This window comes from Clupea harengus, chromosome 19, assembly GCF_900700415.2.
Source record: "Clupea harengus chromosome 19, Ch_v2.0.2, whole genome shotgun sequence".
NCBI classification, from domain to species: Eukaryota; Metazoa; Chordata; class Actinopteri; order Clupeiformes; family Clupeidae; genus Clupea; species Clupea harengus.
The window spans coordinates 12303915-12330079 of record NC_045170.1 but is presented as its reverse complement, the minus strand read 5'-3'; the positions used below and the strand labels follow the sequence as shown (position 1 = coordinate 12330079).

At 45.8% G+C, this 26165-nt stretch overlaps 2 protein-coding genes across 7 annotated transcripts in view; both read right to left on the bottom strand.

Annotated features, from left to right (window-relative positions):
• LOC105909052 (protein MTSS 1) overlaps positions 1-18311 on the bottom strand; it is a 40180-nt gene extending 21869 nt beyond the window's left edge. The window contains exons 1-3 of one of the 6 annotated variants that reach the window (XM_031585945.1): positions 17337-18311; positions 13212-13273; positions 11822-11895 (exon numbers count right to left, since the gene is read on the bottom strand). In XM_031585945.1, the coding sequence (XP_031441805.1) occupies positions 11822-11895; positions 13212-13273; positions 17337-17408 (208 nt within the window). In that variant the 5' untranslated portion in view covers positions 17409-18311. The remainder of the gene's footprint in view (positions 1-11821; positions 11896-13211; positions 13274-17336) is intronic. The other 5 variants (XM_012837636.3, XM_031585946.2, XM_031585947.2 and 2 more) reach the window with 5 other exon arrangements.
• A 3389-nt stretch (positions 18312-21700) lies between these two features.
• Positions 21701-26115, bottom strand: LOC105909054 (secretagogin-like). Its single transcript, XM_031585897.2, has 11 exons — positions 25767-26115; positions 25587-25657; positions 25339-25431; positions 24946-25035; positions 24736-24792; positions 24513-24590; positions 23784-23839; positions 23579-23624; positions 23332-23391; positions 22850-22918; positions 21701-22513 (listed from the first exon to the last, which is right to left on the bottom strand). Exons 1-11 carry the CDS (start codon positions 25834-25836, stop codon positions 22385-22387), a joined length of 819 nt encoding a protein of 272 aa, XP_031441757.1. The 5' UTR covers positions 25837-26115; the 3' UTR covers positions 21701-22384.
• Between the last annotated feature and the right edge of the window lie 50 nt (positions 26116-26165).

Genomic DNA, 26165 nt, shown 5'->3' with positions numbered 1-26165 from the left:
CCCCAGACCCCACACCCCCCTCCCCTTCCTCCACCCCCTCCCCCTCCCACTCTGTCCAGTCCCATTCTGGGACGCTGGCTCGTCGAAATCGTCTTCGTACTGCAGACAGGTGGCGTCTTGGAGACTGTGCAGGCCTCTACAGATTCGGCCACATTCCCCCAGTCTCTTGCCCGACGCGGCCAGCACCTGCTAGGGTAGTCTGCCCCTTCCAGACAGCTGGGGTATGGAGCTCTCCAGAGCTCGGGCAGACAGCATGCCTCAGGCATGCAGACCACTCCAGGCCAGGTGTCCAGAGACAGAGTCGTAAGAGACCCCCATGCGCCTGTGAGCACTGGGCTTGTCAGTGACAGTGTTTATTCCCTGAATTAACTCGCAAGAGTGTAACTGGCTGTCGGAGTGAGTACTAATGAAGCTATTCCTTTTCCTTGGTGAAGCTAAAACAGACTGGACTGGTATGTTTCCCGAGCATAGACTAGGTCACCTGCTGTTCGTAATGACAATGTCACCGAGAATAGATGTATTGTCTTTATCATACCTGTGTTTGCAAGACAAAGATTGGCAGTTTCTTTTAACTGGACTGGTCTCAGGTTACCTATACTCGTAGTTGTATTCACAGCCATCTCTATAGAACACGCACACCTGGGCTTGCCTTTAAATGACCTGCTACCCAAGAGGAGTGCAGAAACTTTGTGCAAAGCTCTAAGGCTATCTGTGATATAAGCAGCACCAACACCAGCAGTGAATTTGTTACGGGTATTTAAATGCTGTGGGCAATCTCATAGCTCCTAGACCGTAAACGTGCACACTGCTGTCCCAGAGCGGGGCCCCTCATTGCTAAAAAGCCTCACACACACACTGTACGAGTGGAGCCATCAGCAGCAGCAGCAGCAGCCACACTCCTATTATTCCACTCCAGTTCCAATGCCAGTTCACCCCTGAAAATCAATTCCCTCATTCGGGGGGAGGGGGGGAGGGGCAAAAGGCAAGAGGCCCCACTTAAAGCACGCAGCCATGGCAGCGGCAATGCCCCAGTGATGTTCTTCCTGTCTGTGGAGTATGGAGGTGGGTGAGGGGATCAGGACGAGACAGGGCAGGACAGGGCAGGCGGCTCTTTCTTTCCCTGCTCCAGATCGCTCCATTAGATCTGCAGTCTATTTGTCTGGCATGCTCTGCCCTCCCCTTGTTCCCATGCAAGGCAAGACCTACTTCTTTTCATCTGAGCTTTCTCTGACACAGATACCAGGGCTGGGATTACTGGTGAAGACTGTCTCTGTGACAGAGGGACACTTCAGACAGTAACGTAGGGCTACAAGGGATCCAAGTTCAATGGCCAGCGGCGGATGTAATCCCAGGAGTAATCCTCATGTTAGAGGGCTAGTGGTCTCACCACACTTGCAGACGACCCGACAATCCCGCTGGTAGAAACAAAATGTACGAGGGTGGCAGAGTGGGGGACGAGTGAGTGAGGGCGTTAGGGATTTGATGTATAGTAGTCCCCGCTATTAGCTTTGTTCTACCACAGTGAGATCAACCCCCCCCCATGCCCCTTTTTCTCTTAATTACCAGTGGTTGCTCCCTTTGTAGCCAATCAGCTCTCCCCTCCCAGCCTTATCGTTTTCTGCACAAGAGGCGGCTGGCGGCACGTATTTGGGGGAGGCGGTTAATTGCCATGTTTGTTCTCTTTGATATCAGGATGAAGCCATGCACTGCCAACTCGCTCTCTCTAGCCCAAATGCTATGCATGTTTAATTAGGTCTCATTTGCTTAAAATTACAATGCCTCCTCTGGGTGGTTTTACAAAGAGGTGCAAATGAACAATGCAGACCCCGGAATGTGTGACTGACTCACTGACTCTCTCTCTCCCTCTCTCTCGCTCTCTCTCTGTCTCTTTCTCTCTCCCTGATAGCATCAGCTCTCTCTCTCTCTCTCTCTCTCTCTCTCTCTCTCTCTTTCTTTCTTTCTTTCTCTCTCTCTCTCCCCCTCTCTCCCCCTCTCTCTCTCTCTCTCTCTCACTCTCTCGCTCTCTCTCTCGCTCTCTCGCTCTCTCTTTCTCTCTCTCCCTGATACCCATCAGCTCTGTCTCTGGATCTCTGTGCTGATATTCCCAGTGAAAATCTATTAACAGTCTTTCAGAACAAAAATGTGCCATGCTCCTCTTTCTCCTGCCGGAACTCCTCTTCCTCACTGCTGCCAGATCTCGGTTAGTCTCTGTTAATTAATTCAACAGGGGTTTGGGTGTGGGGAGGGGAGGGGAGGGGAGGGGAGGGGAGCCGAGAGGTGGAGGGTCTGGAGGGGGAAGTAGGTCACATCACATCCAGCCATCCTGGTTTTCTGTGTTTGGGTCCCTGACCAATGACAGCTCATGGAATCCTAATCAGAGCTGGCCCGATCATTGATATCTAATACACAGAGCTGCTATTGGGATAGTGCCCAGGGAGAGTGTGCGTGCGTCCGTGTGTGTGTGTGTGTGTGTGTGTGTGTGTGTGTGTGTGTGTGTGAGTGTGTGTGTGAGTGTGTGTGTGAGAGAGAGTGTTTTAGGAGGGGGAATGGGGTCATAGAAATAGTAGCGCAACCAATCAGAATAAACAAACCTTCAAGGGTAGCAATGACTTGGCCTTAAGCCAATTCTTTGTGTATGTGGAAGCCAGGGAGAGAGAAAGAGAGAACTAGAGAGAAAGAGAGAGAAAGAAAGACAGACAGAAGGACAGAAAAGGAGTTTCAAGCAGTGGAAAGAGAGGGCAGTAAAAAGCCTTGGATACAGCAACTAAACCATAAAGCTCCAAAAAGCTGAAGTGGCCTTGAGAGGGAAAAGGTAGCCCAGTGCCCTGACCATAGCTCACATTACTCTACTCAACAACTGCTCTCACTTTTTGCCTTTTTGAGTTTTCTGCTAGATCATCTTTGAGAAATATAATGCTAAAGCCCCCACGCCACCCTCCGCAAGACCTCTACAGCTCTAAGTCTAAGTGGAGGACTGGAACTGATGAGCGCCTGGCTGTAAACAGGGCGGTCGATTCCCCGGGCCGCTGCAGAATGCCCATGTAAATCGCTTAGGATAAAAGTGTTTGCTAAATACCAGACGTTTACCTTTAGAGGGAGTTCCTGTGTTTACGGGTAGGCGGCATGCAGCACACATAGACATGCACGGACAGCCCTACGCTAAGGCTGTGCATGCTGCCGCTGCCAAGCCTGGGCCCCTCTTTGATCAGCTGACACCATCTAATCTGTCCCTGCCCGCATAGCCATGGCACCGTGTGTAAACGGAGATGAGTATGAGCCGTTGCCAAGGACCACGCGAGGTAGAGTAGAGCTTTCAACGTTATGGTGTGCAGCAGAGTTTATGTGTGGCAATGCAGAGGGTTCTGTGGTAGCGGTGCAGGTTCATATTTCTGTGATTCCAATCCAGACACATTGGTGTTCCTGCTGGCCCGGCTCTAGCACTGTAAACAGGTGTATTATTCCCCTCTCTGTGCCTGTTCTTGGAAATGGCCCATCATCTAGTCCAAACATATTCAGAGAAATTGTGTATGGATGCGGGACTTGGTTGCATTACCAGTAGGGTTAATGGATCGTGTTGTAATGGAGGGTGGACAATGCAGGCGAACGCCCACACTGTGTGACACCTGATAACAGACATGTTCCTGTGTCCTGGTGTCCTCACTCACAACCCAAACAATTCACTTGAAGTCACACCTGCGAGAGGGAAGCGAGGGGTGAGAATTATTTAAGAGCTCGACAAGCTGACAGTCTTTCGCGAGTTCAAGTGTCTTGTTAAGCACAACCTGATAGCCCTCCACTATTGTAACGACTTGACTCCAGAGCCATGAGAGGCCTAAGAGGCTTGCCATGATTATTAATAATTTAAGACCTCCTCTGCATTCATGAATGCTAAAGCGTATTCACTGGTAATCCCATGGCAGCGCTATACCTCTAGAGGGCTACCGTGCATCAATATTGTTTTGCTTTAGCCATAAACAAAATAATGCCGTGGACTACTCTAAGCAAACTGATTCTAGTGGACTGCTGACTCGAGATACTGGAGAGCTCACCTGAGCTCTTCGTGGTCCAGTCGCAAATGATTAGTGGCTTGTGGCCTCAATCTGTCATGTTAGAATGGTCAGCACCTGACAGGGAAAGTCTCATGGTAGACTGTGTAGAGAAACGAGCTTTAGACACGTCAGACACAGTTACATGTAACATTCGTTCAAGCCCACAGCTGCGTGTGCTCAGGCTCTGGCTGTTCAAAGCAAAATGGCCACTGCCATTAATCAGCAAGATACTCAGATTTCAGCTGGACGCTGTTTTTTTTCCCCACCAAAGACAACATGGCCACCTACCCACGCCGGCTGCAGCCAGTGGCCTGGTTCAATTTTCATGGTGGATTGAAGCCGTGGTGAATTATGCCGTTTGATCCGCGCTAACAAGTCTGGGTGAGTGCTACTTCATGATTAATTAAAAGAGGCAAGGTGGAGGCACATGAAAGGGTGTGTGCACCTCACCTGCTGGGCTCTCCCACTCAATAATTCAGACGTTTAAACTCACAGTCAGCTGGGGGGCGGCGGGGTAGGGTGGGTGGGGGGGTTGTGAAACAAAAACAGCCTACAGGAGAAAAGGTCAAAGAGCCTCAGCTGTGGATGGGAAGGCTATGTAGAGGGTGACTGTGCTATTAAGCAGTGAGTCAGGTCAAGGGAACGAACGGAGTTGGGAGAAGTGTGTAGCGTGTTAATGTGTGTAATTGTGTAGCGGCCTGGACTGAAAGACTTCAACAGATGTTACTCAAAGTGTGTCATAAATGCATGTCAATTGTTATTTAATCTGTTTACGTCTTAGAAACCTTGATGTGGCATGTTGACAGGAGGACGACGGAGGATTTAAATCTGTTTTGCTCCTCAAGTATATGCTGACACAGATGCCTGCCAGGGGAGTTGATAAACAGTGACGTCAGAGTCGTACCAGCTGTTGTGTGGGCGCATGCCGCTCATAATTCTATTATTACGTCTACCTGATTCGTGCCACTGAAATCTGTACACACTGTGACGGGTGCGCCCCCACATGAACAAGGGAAAGCATGGGCGTGCACCCCCCCCCCCCCACACACACACACAAACATATGCACATACACACACACAAACATATGCACACACACCCACCCACCCCCACCCCCACACACCCCCCCCCCCACACACACACACACACAGAGCGACTGACCACACACGGAGGCTAGGTCATAATATGCTAAAATGGGCCCCCATCCCCAGGGCCATTTCCTCATATATGCCCACAGGAATGAGCAGAGGATAGCTGTGAGCAAATGTTTAATGACTAAATGAGGCTGCTCCTCCATCTTATATTACGTCCCTCAACAGAGAAAACTGTTGTTGGGATTTTATGTAGGGTATAGAGGAATGCATGCTTTAATAGAATATGCTATGTAGCTATGTAGTGAGTACAATATAACAACTGTTCACACATATTGTATAGGTTTCCAAGATCAGTGACACACAAGGCTGGTAGCATTTCATCTGATGAATCCTCTAGTCTAAATCCTCCAAAACAAATCCTAATAAAAAATACCAAAAGGATTTCAGAGAAACCGGAGATCATGCATATCCTTATTGGTCTATACAAGTCTAGAGAAGTACTGTTATAACGTTTACTCTGAAGAAGTACACGGTATCAAAACGCGCAAGGCTCAGACTAAAACTGAAAACAAACAGAACAGACGCACGGACAAACAAACAGACAGACAAGACAGACAAACACACTTGGAACGTGTCTGCATTTTCAAAAATAATCAACAAACAAATCCATCCCCTGCATCCCAATCAGGCTCTCAGACCAGACCAGAGCTGGCTTGGCTTGGCTTGGGAGGCCGTTTGTGTGAGCCCAGAGGGCATGCACTCCGAAACGCACCGCAACGCCTAGGATTTATCCCTCGACCATGACTTAATTATCTAATAGAATCTACTGAGGTTTATCTAATTGAATAATTGATGACCGCGTGGTAAACAACTCCTGGGGAACTATGGAAAGGGCGAAGCTGCTCCTCTCCTTTTTTTCCAACCCCCCCCCCCCCATGCTCTTTACTCTGTGGCATTCCACTCACGGACGACCTAACAGGGGCAGAGGGAAGAAGGGAGTCAGTCTGGTGACAAAGCGACAGCGCTAACCGGAGCCATGACAGGCAGGGGCTAATGCTGTCAGAGGGAGGAAGGGGCTGGTTTGGAATGATAAAGGAGGGAGCGGGGGGGGGGCACTTCTTGTGGTTGTGGGAGTTAAGTGGCGGAGAGGATGGAGGATGGGGGGCCTGCTTTAAGGCAGCCTCTGCCAAAGGAGCACTGGTGAGGGGGTGTAGGCAGTCGGGAGTAAAGGAGAGAGAGAGGAGAAAGGAAAAGAAACATAGACAGTTAAACAAAGAGAGGGAGAAAAAAGACAGACTAAGACAAACACATAAAAAAAACTATTAGTATATTGGTGTTTCAGGTTCTACAGCCATCTCTACTATGGCTTGACCATACAAGGCTATTGATTGCTGAACAGATTTTAAGAGAGGAGAGATAGAAAAAGAGAATGAAGGAGAGACAGGGAGTGCAGTCGAATCTTGGGGGAGACGCAGGAGTGGAACATTCTTGTTAGAGGAGAAGATCTAAGGCTCCCAACAGACTAAACAAAGAAATATGCATTACCAGGTGAGAGCACAGACCCACAGGAAGACTGTATAGTACTGAATGCAGTACTGAATGCAGTATGCACCTCCACAAAAATGCTAATTCTCAGTCTGAACCGAAACCACATGAACCACAACCATGGTCAACCACCTCTTTAACCATTCCATTTAGGTTTGTAGGTCAAGTATTGTTTATTTGTCAACCATCAAAGAAGCAGATCAGGGGTGTTAACCAAATTCCACAAAGCGGCTATTCTCCCAGCTCATCAGCACTCTGGACACTGCCTGCCCGTTGCAGGCACTCTTTTGATTAACGAGGCACAGCTCCCATCCCTGTGGCCCGAAACCCCTCTTCCAGGAGCCATAATCCAATGCAAATCAATTCCATGCCATCCAGCACTGTGCACTGTGGAGGGAGCATGTTCACAAAGCCTGGGATGTCTCCTGCATGTATAGTACATGTTGGCCCACCCATAATCAGACTGACAGAGGGAAGCAGAGGAGGAGGAGGAGGAGGAAGAGAGAAGGGGATCGCTCTACCTGCAGGGGCCCCCCTCTGTTTTCCCCGGTTGAGTGGCCGGCCACGTCTGACGCTAAATGATAATGCTAAAGCTAAGCCTGCCGGAGGAGAGGATCTTCGCTGGCAGTGGGGCACCATGGCAACGGCAACCCAGCACAATACATGGCGAACGGGTGCCGAGCCCCATTCTGACAAGGGGGCTGGCAGCAGGCTATGAGAGACACTGATGAGAGAGAGAGAGCGATAGAGAGAGAGAGAAAGATAGAGAGAGATTAAGAGACACAGAGAAAGAGACAGACAGAGCCATCTAAGAGGCTGACAGAGAGTGATATAAATACAAATAAGGAAATGTTAAGGTAAAAGATAAGGTAAAACACTGAGAGACAGAGAGAGAGAAAGAGAGAAAGAGAGAGAGAGAGACAGACCGGGACAGAAGCGATGTGGGGGAGGTGTGGAGAGCAGGTGAAAAAGAGAGAGAGAGAGAGAGAGAGAGAGGAGGGGAGAGTGTTTGCTGAGAGATGCTTTTAAAACAGTGTGAAAACTGCACCGTGTACCTGCGAGGGTCTTGGGATCAGTACCTCCCACTCACTGGCAGCACTGCATTAATTCCAGTGCAGTGCATCCGTTTGATTCAGGCAACTGTTGAGCCGAGCTGGGAACAGGACAAGGATGTTTGCTTTCTACCCACTGCTGAAGTTGAGATAAAACAGGTGCCAGCAAGAGAGACAAATCCATTTTTTGTTCTGCTCGGGCAAAGTGGCAACAAGGATGTCTGCTTCAGCGAATGTCAACAGAGGTCCTCTCCACAGGCCCCCTCTCTGAGAGGGACGACAAATGGTGGAACGCAGAGGAAGGGAAAGAGGGATGGGAGGAGAGTGGGAGAGGGAGAGGGAGAGGGGCTGTAAATAATGTTGGTTTGCTGAGTGGAGTAGGGAGGAGGATAATGTGTGGGTCTGCACCAGTGGAAAGGGAAATTTTCCATGTCTGTCAATCACTCCTTGGGGAAGATGGCCTCTTCTGCAAGGATGGCTATGCCTCCTGCTGAGGTGCTCTTTCTCTCTCGCTCTCTCTGTCTCTCTCTGTCTCTCTCTGTCTCTCGCTCCCTCGGTCTCTCGCTCTCTCTGTCCCTCTCTCTTCTCTTGCTCCCCTCTTCCCCCTTACTCCATTTCTGTCTCCTTTTTCTCCCCTCCTTCTCTTCCTCTTCTATCCATTTGCCACTCCTCTCTTCACTACTCTTTCAATCTCTGTCATTTTTCACACTCTCTCCTCCCATCTTCCTTTCTACTCACAGTCTTTCATACCAGCACCCCCTACTCTCCCCTCTTCCCCATCCCTCTCTCTCTCTCTCTCTCTCTCTCTCTCTCCCCTTCATCCCCTTATTTTGCCTTCCCCCTCTCTTCTCTCTCCTTAGCTCCTGTCAGCTTCTGAGTAACTGGAGGTGAGAGGTGTCTCAGGCCCCCCCTCCCCCCTCCAACACACACACCCACCCCAACCTTCCTTTCGTGATATTTGTGCTGTTGCCATGAGGACTAGGCCAGCTGTGAGGCTGGGCCTCAGGGACGCGTTACGGTCGAGTGCAAAATGGCCACCTGGCACAAGCCGGGTTCTGGGAAGCAAATCAGGATGGGCTGCCCGCTCGCCTGGTGGGGTTGAAGGGGTGGAAGAAGCCCCCTTCCTCGGATAGCAGGCAGGAAATCGAACACAAGCACAAACAGTAGAAGTATCATCGCAGTATTTCCTCTGAGAGGGAAGGGAAATCATATCAGAATGGAATTTTAAAATGAAAATTACATGCTTAAGGGCAACAATAAAATCGTCTCGTAAAATACCTAAGGAAGTGGAAGTACAACATCAAATTATGACTATATCAGAGTGAGGCAATGTTCATACAATGTTTCATAGGAGCTACAGCACAGACAGCAAGAGCCGGCAATGTTAAGTAGCGAAATGAGACTAAACAGAGTCACTGCTTTAGTCCGCCCTGTATAGGTGCCATTACGTGTCACATTAAGGCTAACAAAGTCTGAATACAGAGCTTGTTTCATAATCACAGTCATCATGAGGCACTGTTTGGCTGCCGGGTCCACACCCAGACGGTGACAGAAGAGGACTGAAAGAAAGAGAATAGAGATAGCTAAGAGAGAGGGAGATGGAGTGAAAGAAAGAGAATAGAGATAGCTAAGAGAGAGGGAGATGGAGTGAAAGAGAAAGAATAGAGATAGCTAAGAGAGAGGGAGATGGAGTGAAAGAGAGAGAATAGAGATAGCTAAGAGAGAGGGAGATGGAGTGAAAGAGAGAGAATAGAGATAGCTAAGAGAGAGGGAGATGGAGTGAAAGAGAGAGAATAGAGATAGCTAAGAGAGAGGGAGATGGAGTGAAAGAGAGAGAATAGAGATAGCTAAGAGAGAGGGAGATGGAGTGAAAGAGAGAGAATAGAGATAGCTAAGAGAGAGGGAGATGGAGTGAAAGAGAGAGAATAGAGATAGCTAAGAGAGAGGGAGATGGAGTGAAAGAGAGAAAGAAGGCAGGGCGCTATTTTGGGTGGATGCCACAGCAAAAGCTGGGCCACATGCTTCACAGACGCTCGTGCCCACTCACAGGGTCTGTTTACAAGCAGGCCAATGGAGCCGCTCCGCCAACCGCCCAGCCCTCTCTCCGTATGCACCGAAAAACCACAGACAAGTGTTCTGAATTAGCAGAAGCCGACTCGTATTTTTTTTTAAACACTGTTTGAATATTTGTAGATCATCTCCCTGGTATGAGCTACCAGCAAATGCACCGCACCTTGAGTCATTGTTAAATTAGGGTTACTATAGGTGCAGCTAACTGATCTGGCCTCTGATGTGTGGCTTTAAAAGCTTTACAGTGGTGCCCTTTGACCATTGAGGTGTTTGTTCTGGGAGAGACTGAAAAAAAAAAACTATGGCTGCTGTGGCTGAGTTAATTCTCCCAGACTCAACCCATTAGGGGAATGAGAGTTGAGCATGTGGCATTATTACGTCATTAGCTCAGACTTCCGAAGCCGAGATTATATTATTATATTGATGTGAGAGAAGAAGTGACAAGGAGTGATTTGTAGAGCAGAAAATCTAGGGCTGGAGGAAAAAAACAGGTTAAAGAAATAGGAAGATTAAATAGTTGAGAGAGTGTGTCATAGAGAGTGATATATGTAACTGAGTAGTCCCTGTATGAAGCACATATGTGTGGATGGATCAAATAGATGTAACATTAAAAAAGTGCTCTAAAAAAGCCCTTTTTCATTTGAGGGTATTCCCCCAGTGAAAATGCTCTTCAAACGCTTCCGCCGTGCCCTCTTCACGGGTGCAGTCCCAGGCCAGGATCAGAGAGGGCTTGAGTGACGGCGCTGCGGGGAAGGTGCGGTCGCTTTGCTCTCTGAAGCCTTCCTATTTATTAACCCCTGTGGAGGGCACCCTGCACGCATGCTAGTAGATAGCGGCTAGCTTCAGCTGCAGATCACTAGCATTAGCGGGCTCCGCAAACCCAACCTAAAATTAGACTCGGGAATAAGTGGTGGGTCTGCTCCCTGCCCCCTCTCTGCAGGGAGCCTGTGTGTGGTGGCAGCAGGGCAGCACCCAAAGCCACCCCCATCCACACACACACACACACACACACACACACACACACACACACACACACACACACACACACACACACACACACACACACACACACACACACACACACACACACACACACACGCCACACAAGCTCCATCCCACCCCCCTCCACAAACACACACACCACACAAGCTCCATCCCACCCCATTCCACTGATGTTACCACTCTGTCAGACACATGTTAGCGCTCCAGTTTTCTATGAATAGAATCCTTTTTTTTTCCTAAAAGGGCTGTACTACGCAGTGATTACCTGAAAAACATCAGGCTTGGCGCACGTACACAGCATTGGCGCACGTACACAGCATTGACACACACACACACACACACACACACACACACACACAAAAAAACAAACACATGCACCCACACGCCCGCTGGCACCCGCGGCTAAGCCTCCCCTGCGCCAGCTGTGCATCCACCTCGCCCCACACGCACGACCCAAAGCCTTCCAGACAGCAGCCATGGGGAGATGCCCAGGAGGAGGTCACTCAGTTGAGTGACACTAAATTTTATTTCTCGTTTCTCCCACACTGTTGTTCGACAGCAACTTTTCTCCACTCTTCTGTTATTGAATGAATCCTGGCTTTATCGCTCTGTTTATTTTTTTTTATCTTCCTTTTTTCGCTCAGAGGGTGGAGAAGGAAGCGGGAGAAACAGCAGGCCGTCCCGCCACCTCAGAGAGGGTGTTGAAAGTGACTCAGCCTCCACTCTGCAGTGACCTTCCCAAGCCGTCAACACTCGGGCGCATTAGGCGGCGGGCCCCACAAGGTGAGTGACAGCAGTGGGATGAGGGACTTTTACAGTGACTCACAGACACATTGGGGGGGGGGGGGGTTAGGTGAGTCTGACACATCTGTTGTATGGGACCTTTGATCACGTAAAATAACAGGACTTAAGTGTGGGACTAGCACAGGGTGGGGATGGTTAGGGGGAAAGGGTGGTAAGTAAAGCTCCCTGATAAGATTTGGGGTGGGTAATTACAGGACAGGAGCTTACCACGGCTACCGGTTGCCAGGTCAGCCACTTTCTGGAAGGCATCGAGGAAAGCAGCCACGGCAACCACTGTTGTCCTAGAAAAAACAACAACAAACAAATGTGGTAAACATCTTTGGCATACATCCTACTATTTTAGGCAAATTTCTCCACTCCCTTCACAAGACATGTTTATTTTAGCGAAAACTGAGGACAAAAAATAAATCCTCTGCAAAATTTGATCAAATTGGGATTATGCCTGAAACGTCACCTTAACCTTAATTTCCAAAGTTGCCTCTGTTGGATTAAAATCCTCTTCTATAACAAGCCTTTAAAATCAGCCAAATGGGCCCCAGCCCAGCAGGCAGAACTTAACCTGCTCAGCCGGGGTCCTGTGGGATGGCGTGTTATGAGTTAGGGGTTCATTACAGGTCAGCAAATCCAAACCAGCCAAGAGCAGAGTGGTGTTGCGTTTTTGTCTCTGTCTCCTGCCCGTCTTCAAGCCAAATTAGATGTGTGCAGCTAAACAACACACTCTTGGCTATTTTAGGCCAAACATCACATTTTCTTAAAGGTGCGCTTTTAGCTATGCTGACTCGGAAGACTTCCCAAAAAAGCTCTGGCCTCGATCTGCTTGGTAGAGGGATGTGTGTAGCCAGCACCTCAGCCTACATACCGCAGCGCTTTCACGTTATGTTAAGAGACAACTTGTGTGAGTATGAAGACAAACGGCTACTGGAAATTTGCATCTTTCCTTTGCCTCTGCCCTGGTCTTGAGTTCTGTTTTTAGGGGTTTGTTGAGGAGACTGACACCTCCATCGAAAAGAGGTACAGGAGACTCAGGGGTGGCCCTCATGCATATGAATAGACGTGAGCTTTCAGGGCCGGGGTGATGAGCCCCTCTCTGCCCCCCGCTATCCCCCTCGAAACCAGCGCTTAGGGTAAAGATCGCCATCTCTAAGAGGCAGGGCAGAGGAATTTGGATTTGGGAGCGAGTTAACCCACCATAACCTCTGGCCCAGAATAGATCACCTGCCACGTTGTGCCAGTCTCCTCGGCCAAGATAATGAGTTTATGATTTGATCATTAATCTCGCCTGATGAAAGGTTAATTGAGTTTTGGGTTGCCTGCTCTGTTTTTTTTTCTTGCTTCCTCTTCGTCTTACGGGGAGTTCTCTGGTGACCTTCAGCCGTGGCTTGGCAGAACCTCTGAGCCCGGTGCCAATCTCGGTGATCCTCAAACGCACGGGGGAGCGAGGCTAAGGGCCATGCCCTCCACTCGCTCACTCGACGGGTTGATAACAAGCCCGTCAGTACGGCAGAGGCAGGGTAGATGAAATCTTAGACTCAAGGCTGGGGAGACTTGGTGGGTGGGTGGGGGGGGGGGGGGTGTGTGCTGTTGGTACATGTCTCACCTGAGCTGGGACTGCAGTTTGCCAGCTTTGCTGATGAAGTCCTCCCACACTGGATAGCTGCTCTGGGGAGATAAAAAATAGAGAGAAGGCATTTGAGAAAAGAATAACACACACACACACACACACACACATGCACAGAACACATACAGTAAACGCACACACAAGGACACACAAACACGCAGAGATAAGACATGTGCAGAGAACACATACAGTAAACACACACACAAGGACAAACAAACAAACAGAGCTAAAAGACGACAGGCAGCCCTGATGCAAGTCTATCACTCCCACTGCGAGATGCCAGATTTCTCCAGTTTCTTTGGGACTGCACAGAGATGGCATCAAACAAAACCCAGCCAGAGTACACATCAAGAGATAAGCTTGACTTTTGGGGGCTGCGTAAAATGGAGGACAAACGCACGTACAAAACTGGCACAGATGAAAAAGTACAGTTAAGCGGATGCTGAGCTAGAGGAGGATCGCAGGAATGAGGGATGGTCCGCTCAGCCTCATTAATCTAGAGGGAACACAAACACGGTGGACACTGAGAGCTCCATGAGACCCCATTTACTGCAAACTAAACTCTGGCTACATTACGCTGTAGATTAGTCTGCTTGGCTTTGAACTTGATGGCCTCTCTCCTTCTCTCTCTCGCTCCTTCACTCTCTGTCTCTCACTCTCTCGCTCCTTCTCTCTCTGTCTCTCGCTCTCTCTCTCTCCCCTTCTCTCTCTCGCTCCTTCTCTCTGTGTCTCTCACTCTCTCTCTCTCCCCTTCTCTCTCTCGCTCCTTCTCTCTGTCTCTCACTCTCTCTCTCCCCCCTTCTCTCTCTCTCCCCTTCTCTCTCTGTCTCCTTCTCTCTCTCGCTCCTTCTCTCACTGTCTCTCATTCTCTCTCTCTCCCTTTCTCCCCCCACCCCCCTCTTTCAGGACAAATTGGAGCAGAATGTATAAATAAAATGGCAGTGGGCAGGGGAGGCCAAAGCTGGACCCATTCTGCGGTGCATCTCTATGGTCGGAGCGAAGCATCTGTCTGCAACGGTGCAGACCAGGTCAAAACCAGCGTGCCCACACCACAGCTGGTCAGCCTAGATACCACAGGGGTCAACAGGGGCTGACCCCCTATGACCTGGGGAGTCCTGGCTAGCCGACGCAAGGAGGTAGGAACAGATGAGCCAGTTCATGTGGAACACGTGGTCAGCTCAAGATTCCATGTCTTAATGTCTTTGTCATTATCTACCAACAATGACAAAGAATAACCCCATAGCCATCTCCATTTGTTGTCTGGTGGTTGTGAGAGACGTAGGTGTGTCCTGGACTGACACCTCCTTTTGTCAGATTTAGAATTTCCTCTGTGAACTGTCAGATTCTGTAGCACCCCACCCCCAACACAAACAGATAGATAGCCACCTACCCCCTTTTTTCTGCCGCAGGAGTTTGACGCCTGACATCTCAACACCTGCTTTTGCCCAACCCCCAATCAACCCTGGCTCTGTTTTTATTTCCCTCTTATATTGTGTGGTGCCCTACAACTGTTGCCGTGACAACGCACGAAAAGGGCTGTGGTGCGGGGACGATGACGGTGCAGTTCGATCTCCCTAGCAGCAGCTCCGTCAGCATGCTTTCTCTTTACACACCACAAAACAAACACACACACACACACACACACACACACACTCACACACACTCACACACACTCACACACACTCACACACACTCACACACACACACACACACACACACACACACACACACACACACCAACCACATATCCCATTCAGAGTCAGACAGATCAGAGTATGTTGCGCATTGCATTACTCCTACAGCAATCACCCAGAACACAATCTCTACATCTCTCTCTCTCACACACACACACACACACTTTCTCTTTCTCTGTCTCTCTGTGGTGGAAGCCAGTTAGGCGTTCGATGCGCCTGTCTGTGTGAGCGGCACAGATGCACATGTGCCTTGGCGCTTGCTGTGGGGCGGCCTGTGGCACAGGGCTATAAAGCCGTCACTGGTAATGGCTGTGGGTTTTCCTGGAACCATGACTTTTTGGAGGGCCGAGGCTTTCCCTCCGTAATTCCATCTCCTGACACCCCCCAGAGAGAGGATTACTGCAGCCCGGGCGATTACGATGGAATATTCAGATGAAGAGTTATTCGCACTAATAAGAGAAAGTGTATGAAATACGTGCAATCACATTAAGATCAAACCCCCAGCCTGCCCAAATTGCATTTGGAAATGGGGAGAGGAAAGCTGGTGTGACAGACAGTAGAGATGAATATACCCCCTGAATGAGGGATTTTAATAATGCTGATACTGCCATGGGTCTAGAGGCCATGTGTGAAAGTATTTTAAGAAATTGAAAGCTAATCTTGGCAGTGTGTGAAGTTAAGTATGTCTCGCAGTAATAAGATTGTAACTGATCTGGCCCATTCATTCAGTTGAGTTAGGGGGTGGTCTCATAAAAGAAAGCCCCTTTTTGCAGCCTATGGAAAAATGTCTGTATTACATGGAAGGCTTGAGTTACGCTAATGAATGAGAATACATCTGTTCACACAATGGAGCTGTGCGAACAGCCTATAAATCATTTATTAATAAGTGCACGCACACACACATACACAGACACACACACACACACTCTCTCAGACACACACACACACACACACACACAATCCATGACATACTAATTCAATTTAGCCAAAAAATACTGATTAGCAAATAGAACCACAGAATCTTTCTAAGCCTCTCTCGTTCACACACTCTAGCAACTCATTGTGTAAAATCCCTCACCACACAAAACAAGATTATTTTGGTGCTTACAGAATGCCATTTGTGAAATTATTCCGATTATGGTATCATTCCAGCCAACAGTGTTCTCAGTCATGAAAAGGGCCTAGTGACAGAGACCTGTTCATATGACTGAACAGTCCGGACAGTCTTTAAGTGTTCTTCAATAGGAATCGGTTATTTAACGGTTACTTCCTGTAATAATTAGATAACTACAGGTTGAATCAAGTCTCAACTTCTCAATGTAACATAGCCATGTTTCCCTTAATGCGAACCAATTTATTAATTACAACTAGAACAGAACTACTTTGACGTTGTTATAAGTGGACCTCAATTTAGGAGTCCACGATAACACAAATATAGAATAAACCAAATTAGGGAGAATCGCATCTGGGTGGAAGCTGAGGGAGTGGGTTTTATGTCTTTTCTCCCCCATCAACCAAGTTCTGTCCATCCACCCCCCAAATGGCAGCCCAACTTTACGCTTGGCCCCAGTAATTCTATGGCTAACCCCTCTGGCCTTTGAGGTCACCTGCCGTTTCCCGCATTCCATAATCTGGAACAGGTGTGGACGCGGCTGTCAATGGAGGCATTGCAATGCGAACCAACCAATTGTGGCGCTTTCTTTTGATCAGCTCTGGGAAGCCCTTTCAAATCAGTTCAATACATCTAAACCCAAACTTTGCCTCCGTGCGCCCAAGTTTTAGTTACTGAAGATAACCTATTACTTTTGGTTATCACAATTTGTGTGCGTAATAGGCCGCCGCTGTTCATATAGGGAACAGCAGGAAGAATCAAACGATGTCCTACCAAACACATGATGAGACAGAAAGACATGTACACCCATTGTTACTGACACAGTGGATAAGTCTCTCTGTTAAGTGATTTTACAAGACTCATTTTCGCAGCTGGTAGCTTATCAGATCTGTTACATTGTTGTCAACCACTCCTATCAATGTCCTCTAAATTAGCGTCTTCGCAGAGATCCAGTTCATGCTCAAAATAGCAGACAATTGACATAGATAGCAAATTTTGCCTGTTCATTCATTGCACTATACAAATCGCGTCACACAAGACACAACACAGATATAAACAAGCCACAATTCAACGCCAGATACGACAAAGACATCGTAAACGCCCTGTCATTCATTTCTGCCTTTAGTCAGTCAAGATGTGGGCTTTAACCACAGTGAATGTCTCTGAGCGTAGCCCACCGCTATCTTGCCTATACAGCAGGTCACACCGTAGGCTACAGTAATAGTCGTTTACACAATGCCGATTAACGTCAAAAGTACCTTAAAGGTGCACGTTAACATTTCATATCAACTGTATTACCTTCATGTCGCCAATGACTGTTTGAAAAAGTCCTCCAAGCGCACTGCATTCTCTCTCCATGACCGTCTCCATTTTCTACCCTGCGTTTATTGTTTATTCTGTAAACACCCTGGTGTAATTTGTTTACTTTCGTTTCCTGGAGAGTGACCACCAAATTCTGTAGACAGCAGCCGTTTTTTCTACTGGATGTGTAATTCCGCTCAGAGACTTCTGCGGTATCCCGTCTGCGTGAGTAGCCTATACGCAGCACTCTCCAACGATGGAGAGGAAAATTCATTGAACGACCACGACCAGATTTCAAGGCAGTCCTAGTTTCCACACTGGTTTAAGTTCCATGATTCCATTCCAGAGTGCAGATCCAAAACCTCATGTAGCCTATAAACCAATACAGAAAAAAAGCAAAAACCTGTGAGGTTGTATTGTTGTGTGAAGAAATTAACTGCCCACTATGCGTCTATTTAAATCAATAACATTTCAAGTGAGTTCCGACCCTCAGCTGACTTCAACTTCAGGCAATACAGACTTGCTCTATGCGCGCCCCTGAGCTCAGCCGCGTGCGAACGCATTGCCCCGCCTTTGTAGGCTACACTTCATCTGAAGCTAACAGGTTAACGGCAACACCTTCTACTCTATCGACTGCTGGACATCTACACAGCTAGGTCATGCAGAATGAGCTTCTTTTCTCAATTCTCCTTTGACGGATCTGGTCTAAATATTAGGCTACCCAACGTTTAAAATAATCTAGGTTTATCGGGAGGTTTTAATTTTAGATTTAAAAAAAATTATTGCCACCTGTTTCATATGTCTATAAATGGATATCAAAATTTGAATTATATGCAGAGGAAATGTTTATATTACGATAAAAAGGTATCTTCATGGGGGCCTTTGTGGATGTTTGATCTGAAAATGAGTAGCCTGGTGCTGAATATCCTCCCGAATTTGGTTCTAGCTCACTAGCGCCACCCCGTGATTACCTTTTACATGGCGTAGCCTAATCTCATGACGGAAAACCACACATATATTTTCCCAATAGAGTTGGACTGGTGACAAAATTGTCGATAAAAGTTTGGGATTTTTCAGAAAAATCTGCAGCTTACTAACTTTTACATTTTAAATATATAGGTTCCAAATTTAGCCCAAAATATACAGAATACCTCCGATTCGACTCCGATCTTATAACGAGTTTGTAAGCCGATATCACTATCCTGTTCAATTTGATGTCCACTAGAGGTCCTCGTGTGATTAATCAGCACTGTGCTCGAATCAATACCAAAACATGGCTTTATACTCTAGCTGCAAAACAGACATATAGTAGTAAAATAGTAGGCTACATATCAATGATTTATTATGTCAATATTGGGTAGAGGGTGAGGTAATTGTCACCAAGTTTCTTACATGAGGGGTTTGTATCCACTGTTTTGGATTTGATTATCTAGAAATAATGTTAGAAGTGGGTTTGGTATTTAGTATGAAGCTTATAATAGCTGAATGTCATCTGAGAATTTTGATATTTCATCTTAGAAGATTAGATCTGATTCTCTCCAGGCCATATGCCACAATAAGTGTGGTCTAGCATGACAATTTCAATACAGATAAATCAGCAAAGACAATACCCCATCCCACTCTTCCACCCCAAAAGAAACACAATTCTAGTCCTCCCGGCCACAGAAGAAATCAGGGCAAGTAACGTCCCCAAATCTCTGAGCTATGGTTTCGAGTGCCTTAATTAATCTGTCAGGCTCGAAGGCCCTGTGTTTTCCCCAAGCTTCAGCTGTGCGAAGGCCACCACATCAGAGTCTCAGCAGCCAGCCTGGACTCCTCCTTCTCCCTCTCCCTCTCCAAACCTCAGGCTCCAACCACCCCCCCTATTGCACCCTCCAACTATGACCACCTCGCTAGACCCCGCACCCAACCCCTGCCATCTAATTATCCCCAGTCTCTTGCAGCGGTCTTGGCCTGGCTCCTAACAGCTCTCTTTGTGCCGGTGGCTGGCGGGTGGGACTGGAAGGGGCCCTGAATGCGAGGGACCACAGGGCCAAGCGGCTGAGACTGACACTATAACCACAGAGTGAGGCTGGTAATGACAGATGGCAACAGTGCCATTAGCCCCCGGGCACAGGCCCAGAGCAATGAAATTACAGGAATCAGAGGCCTGTGTGGGTTACCCATCTGTAAAGCCACTCAGTGCGGAGTGAATGGATGGGGACTGGTGGGGGGAACCAGCTCACATGTGTGTTCCACTTCAGCTGCTGTGGAGAAGAGCCGTGGTGGAAGGAACGACGAGGATGCATGACATACTTGGATTAATCAAAATAGCCACAAGCCAACAGTTGAACTGGTTCATCGAAAGAATAAATATGTGGATAAAAAAACAACAGCCACTGGAGTAAATGATAAAGTAAAAGGACCAATTTTCCTTTTCAGAGAGATATAACAAGGGCCTTTTCACAATTTCCGTCATTGAGCTTAATAGGTACTTAGCTTTAGCAGAGTCCCCCCCAGATGACATTCGTAATACTACATTCGTAATACTACAGAAAAATAGCTTCAGAAGTCAGTTCAACCTCTGCAAACAGAACAACTATTGTGCCACATCTGCGGAATGACCATTAAGTTGAACATGTAAACTGTCAACCACAGCTCTCTGTAATTACCTTGCCTGTTATTAGCTGCGGTGTTGGAGGGAGTGCCTGCCTCTGTAGAGCACCTGCAGACCAGTGCTCCAAAACACAATTGTATCACCAGCTCGCAAACCTGCTTTACACGCGGTGGCTTTTATGGATTCGATTTATCCTGTGCTTGTGTGTAAGACCTTTTAGCTGCACAGTCATAAGTGGCCCACTGTGTTTGCGTTTGTAGCCCTTGCGTGGCAGCTATCCATTTAGTTGCCATGGTGTATGGCTGATGTGGCTTTTCTGCGCGCAGTGGTTTCCAATCATTAAAGAAACACATTTAATTTCACTCACATCTATCATCCCTCACAAGATTATTATCGAAGCCCTCCTCTTGGCCTTTACAAGACAAAAATGGCACAAACACTGAACACTGCTATTTGAAAAAGGAAAGCAGTTTGGTTGGTGGTTATACAGCTGCCGACAGCATAATGATTTGTCCATTAAAAATGTTCCCTTTTATTGGATGCCACCTGTTGTTTCAGTATTTTTCTCGCGTGCATTATACAATTTCCCTTTATCGTCTTACCATGTTTGCCCAGGTGAGTGTGTGTGCGTGTGTGTGTGTGTGTGTGTGTGTGTGTGCATGTCTGTGTACTGAGGCATTACTAGAGATGCATCACTTAGAGCTCTCTGACAGACTGTATTTGCAGAAATGCATTCATGAGATTCACAGCCAGACTGAAAAACATCGCAAGTGAAAACCAACATGTTTGTTTATATCGGGGGAGTAATCAGTGTAATAGTAAGTCAACATTAGACTCAGTAGCTCTTAAAACTGGCTTAGGAGGGACTAGGGACAACTTACTCAGCCATATTATTCCATCTCCGTATGTGTTCGCACTGGCAACAAGCAAAGCCGCACATGAACTAAAGCTAATTTAATAGCTTGGCAAAATCATTTTGCTAATTTAATACCATGAGCAACATCCTAAGCATAAACATGGGTGGGTCGGCACAACGATCCCACACGCCACACGCATGCTTTAGTTCATGTGTGATGGACTTTGCTCATTGTTTTGCTCGTTTCCCGTCAATTTAATTAGGGCCATGAGGATGTGATGGTAAATAAGAATAGCCAGTATCTCCAAACTAGGAGAGGGTTAAAGATTAAGGATTACAGGTTCATCATGTTATTTCAAACCTCATACTGAACATGAGCTGTACTGCTTGTCTGTTGGACTCTAAGAAGTTTATTTAGTAAAATGTGTAGTCTCACAAAAATGGGAATTAGATGGTATGTGTGTGTGTGTCTGTGTATATGGAACAGAATCACTTTGAACTTCCTCTTTGACCTCACTCTATTCAGAGACACCCAAGCTTTGAAACGGATAGTAAATACAGTACAGGAGGTCCAGGCAAAATGTTAGTAATGACAAGAAAGAGGAGTGGTTTAAACAGTTACGACCGTTTGAGGTCAACCTAAGATGGACTGTAATCAAATGTACTCCAAATGACTCCAGATCCAGATTAAATCAGAGAGAATACTATCACTCTTTCACTAATGTGTTTGATTAATAATTTCATCAATCATGCCATAGAAAGCAGCTGAAATAGTTTGCAAAGCTGAGCTTACAAGCTCAATGAACATCACGACCATAATTGCATCCCTGTTTAAAATACCTTCTTTCAGTAATAATAAGAACACCAGAGACCTGGTTATGGACTACTGACTGAATGAAAGAGCATGAATGAATCCCCAGATGATATTTTATTCTGGAAGCGATCAATACATCAATGCATTATCCCCAGTAGCTCTTGCCAAGTAGCTCAGCGGGGACTGATTACCAGGCCATGTGTATCAAACATATGCATTGATCTTAAAAGAGCCTGAAACATCAGTAAGGTTACAAATCAAAAACTTGAGTTCAAAGAAAGTGTTGAGTTATACATTAATTGGTATTTGATTACTTTGCCATTCATTGATTGAAGAGTTAGTTCTGTTTATATTTTAAATGTATGTATAATTTGTTATTGTGCTAACATACATGTAGCTATACCTTGGTACTTAAATGAGGATGAGAAAAACATTTTAACAGAGGACACTCAGCATACAAGATGATAAGTTTACAGTGCTCTTATTGCTACATTCTGAGTGCGCTGAAGCTAACTAATCTAAAATTCATAAAATAGATTAACAATCACCAAAAGACAATCACAGCTTTACACAAGCCTATGATATGAGCAGCACTCCTTAAAACAGGTCATGCTATGTCCAACGTCTTCGTCTTCAAGCCACTATGCCTGGTAATTTAAAAGCGTACATGCAATAGTATCACATTATCAGCAAGTTTGGCATTAGCGACTAGCATGTGATGACTTTCAATGATGATGTGTAAAAACATGCTCTCTTTCCCTTTTGCTGCTACATAGACTTTAAAAATTGAACTTGAGCCCTAGACACAGTGCCAGCTCATTCTTCTGGATCTTTCCATCCCCGTTGACATCACAATGGCCCATTAAAGACTTCCGGAACTTGTCCAGGTCAGCTCCAGTGATGCCCGGCTTGAGAAAAACACAGAATTAGTCTGGACTAAGAACTGATAAACGGAGAAAGGCAAAGTGAAGTAGTTTACTCTTCAGTTCAATATCGGTGAATATTAAGGAAAGAAATTTCACTTTCACTGTTTTTCAGTAGAGTATTCTGCACACACATTTGGAGACTGTCATGAGGCATTTTCATTGTGAGTGAGGTTCACAGACAAAAAGATGTTTGCAACATCCATAACATCAGTAACATATTTTTGTCTGTGAACGTCATTCACAATGAAAATGCCTCATGACAAACCCATGGGGGTTTGCAACATCCATAACATCAGTAACTGGCTAACAGTGCGTCACCTTCACAAGCTCCATCATGTCTTTCACGAAACCGTCCACCTCGGGTCCTTCTAAAGCTCCTGTCTTACTCTGGGAGCAAGAAAGTGGAAAAAGTAGGAAAACAAAACATATTTCCATTCACTGTTTATGCGTTTATTTGAAAAGGGACAGTGTACATTGATAAACATTTCCCAAGAAAAATGTAAATGCTCCGGAATTAGCTATGTTAGCTATTTTTCATCCGTTGTCCCTTGGCAGGGCATGCCAGAGAGATACGGAAATAATAAATAATAATAAATAATAATACAAAATTATATAATTAAAAGAAATAATAATAATAAAAAAAAGATGAGCAACAGTTTGACAAAACAAATCGTAAAAACCAGACAGACATACAAGGTAAACAACAGTGTGACAAAACAGTGCAGTTAAGATAATATACACTGATATACACGTATATGTAAAGGCCTTTGGCTTTCTTTGCATTTAGAATGTTAGCTTACCACATCATAGTGAGCAAATATCTTCTCAAAATCCCTTTTTCTCTCTTCTTGAGTGCAAGCCTACAATTATCAACAGTAATTACTGACATTATGTAAGGATGACAAGGTGTCAGGTAAGGTGATCTTTCAAGCTTACATTAGCCATTAGAAACATGTAATGCGGTAGGCTACTTTAAAGATGTAATTGTTGACACATTCAGAAAACTACGATTAAAAACACTTCAACTTAACAAAGAAACATACTCACCTCCATCTCAAACTTCAGAAGGAAATTCTCCTTAAGTGCTAGAATTCTAAAGTGAAACATTCACGGCACAGATGAACAAATAAATAAAGATACAAGAAAATTCATTAAAATAAAATAACAATAACAGAAATGCACAGTCATGTTATGTTAGTCTGTAAAGACTGACACTGCCCTTGGTGTGGTAATGGAGAAGCATGACTATTACCTGGCTAAATCATTCAAATCCAGACGGCCATCTCTGTCTTTATCAAACAACAGCATCTGTCAAGAAAATTAAAATGAGCACACTGAGAACACAGCATTTGTTCCCCTTCTCAAAAAAAGAACATAGAACATAGAACACCCTCCATAATCCTTTTAATCCCAGCAGGCTTGCCACAGAACAGTGAAACCTCGTGCATGTATTAATGCATGGTATAGATGGTGAGTGAGAGCCAGAGTTGGCTACTCTCTTGAGACCAATGATGTGCCAACACAGTAGGGATATTATTAAAATCCAGCTTCATATTGAAGTCTGCATCCAATTACACTCACAGGCACACAAAAGAATCACAGAACTCATATAGATCTCCTTTCCATCATTGGGAGAGCTACTTGAGCAAGATAATAAGCAGCATTGTGAGGATGAGGTCTTGAGCCCTTCAATTCTTGCACCCAATGCATTAGCATAACATATAACACTCAAAGGCATCAGAGACACACCACTGAAACCTGACCGATTCCATCTTTAATAACTTTGTCATATTAGCGTGTCCCCGTAATAATAAACCACATGCAGAACAACATGCTTGAACAACCTCTTCAAATCTAATCTAGCTATGGTGTCCCTATGGGGGAAAGCTGTTTGGCTCAGTGAGATACTGATTTCCTTTTCTCTGCCTGGTTTGAACCAGCAACAAGACATCAGAGACAAAGTCATGAGTAATGAGATTACCATGGTGTCAGTGTATTCCTGGAGTTTGTCTGAGGAAATCTGCCTCTTCTGCTGCAGAAACAGATCCTGTAGGAAACTCTGTTTGGACCAAAGGAAAAGTAACCAATAATTGAAGCAAGGGGCCATTCATATTTGCACAAACAATCCTCTCTGTATCCTTTTACAGCAATCAATGTATTCCCTAGTTACATAGAAGGAGACATCCAGGGGTTATCGGTCTTACCTTTAGCTCTCCGGATGAAATGTAACCACTACCATCTGCGTCATAGTTCCTCCAAATCTGAAAATATGGGATTTGTAAAAGTATAAATAAACTTTAACCAAAATGTCGTCAATTAATACAAAGTCTCATGTTACTCACAACTATTAGCTGGGTGCTGGGAGCATTTTAAACAATAATACTGCATCACACAACCATTGGACGTATTCTTACCCTCATGAATTCCACACTGCTGTTTAGCGGAGTCTCTCTGCGGAACAGGAGTAAGAAGTTTTCATCCTCCGGCAGAAGCATGTTGGCCATCTGCAATATCACAAAACATTAATGTTAATTTTTTCCCCTAAAATTATGGATGGCCCTTATTGTGTGCACAAGAATCCAGTACACTAAGCCCCGGACACAGAATAAAAAGCAACAGGTTGAAAATATGCCTCCCTTGGATATGGAACCCGTGCGTGTTTATTATTGACAATTGAAACGTCCTTCAGTATTGTTACATAAATCATCTATGACCAGACTGACAGCATACAACTTGACTCCATCCAAAGTTTCGCATTTGAGCATTCTGCATACATTTCCCCAAACAGATGTCGTAGTTGAGCTCACCTCATGAATCTGCAAGCGACCGTCCGTGTTTGTGCCATACAAAGACATTAAGTTTTCTTTCAATCTCGGCAGTTTATCCCCTGTCTCGTCCTCCTTAAAATACAACAGCGTGTAAGTTTGATCTCTCATGCCCTTATCTGATGTGTAAAACTCGGTTGAAAAAATCTTTTGCCACGCTTTTGTAAAAACCTGTCTCGATTAAGAGGAATAGTTTTTGCGATCTTGAGCTGTCGGTGTTTGATACTTACGCTTAGCCCAAGTTTATTCATTATATACCGGAAAAACTCATCCAGCTCTTTCCCCTCGATAAAGCCATTATCTGAAAAAAACAATCTGTGGTAAGTTTAGGAAAACTTAATGGTAACAGAAATAACCTACATTTACTCTCTAATTAACAATAACTTTAACATCACTCAATAATAGTGTACCATGAAAGTCAAAATGCGTCCAGATTTGCAAAAAAGAGGCGGCGTCCAGATTTGCGACGGTGCTGTCCATGGTACCAAATTAAAACTGTGGAATAACAAACTCAGATGTGAAGTTATTGGCACAGAGAGCTATCTTGTTACGAAAGGTTTAATGCTATGTCCTATTTCAACGTACTAAACTCCACCTCCCCATTTTCTATGGGAGGGAATGGTGGGCTACTTAGAATAACGCCTACGGGTAAAGTGGACTGATGACTTTATGTGGAGAATGTATCCAAGAAGCTGTATCAAAGCAAAAATGTTCATATATATATAAGATCCGTCATGTAACATCTTCCTCACCACTGCGCTGTCTGTAATGATAATGATAATACACCATTAAACAAAAAGTTTGCCTCC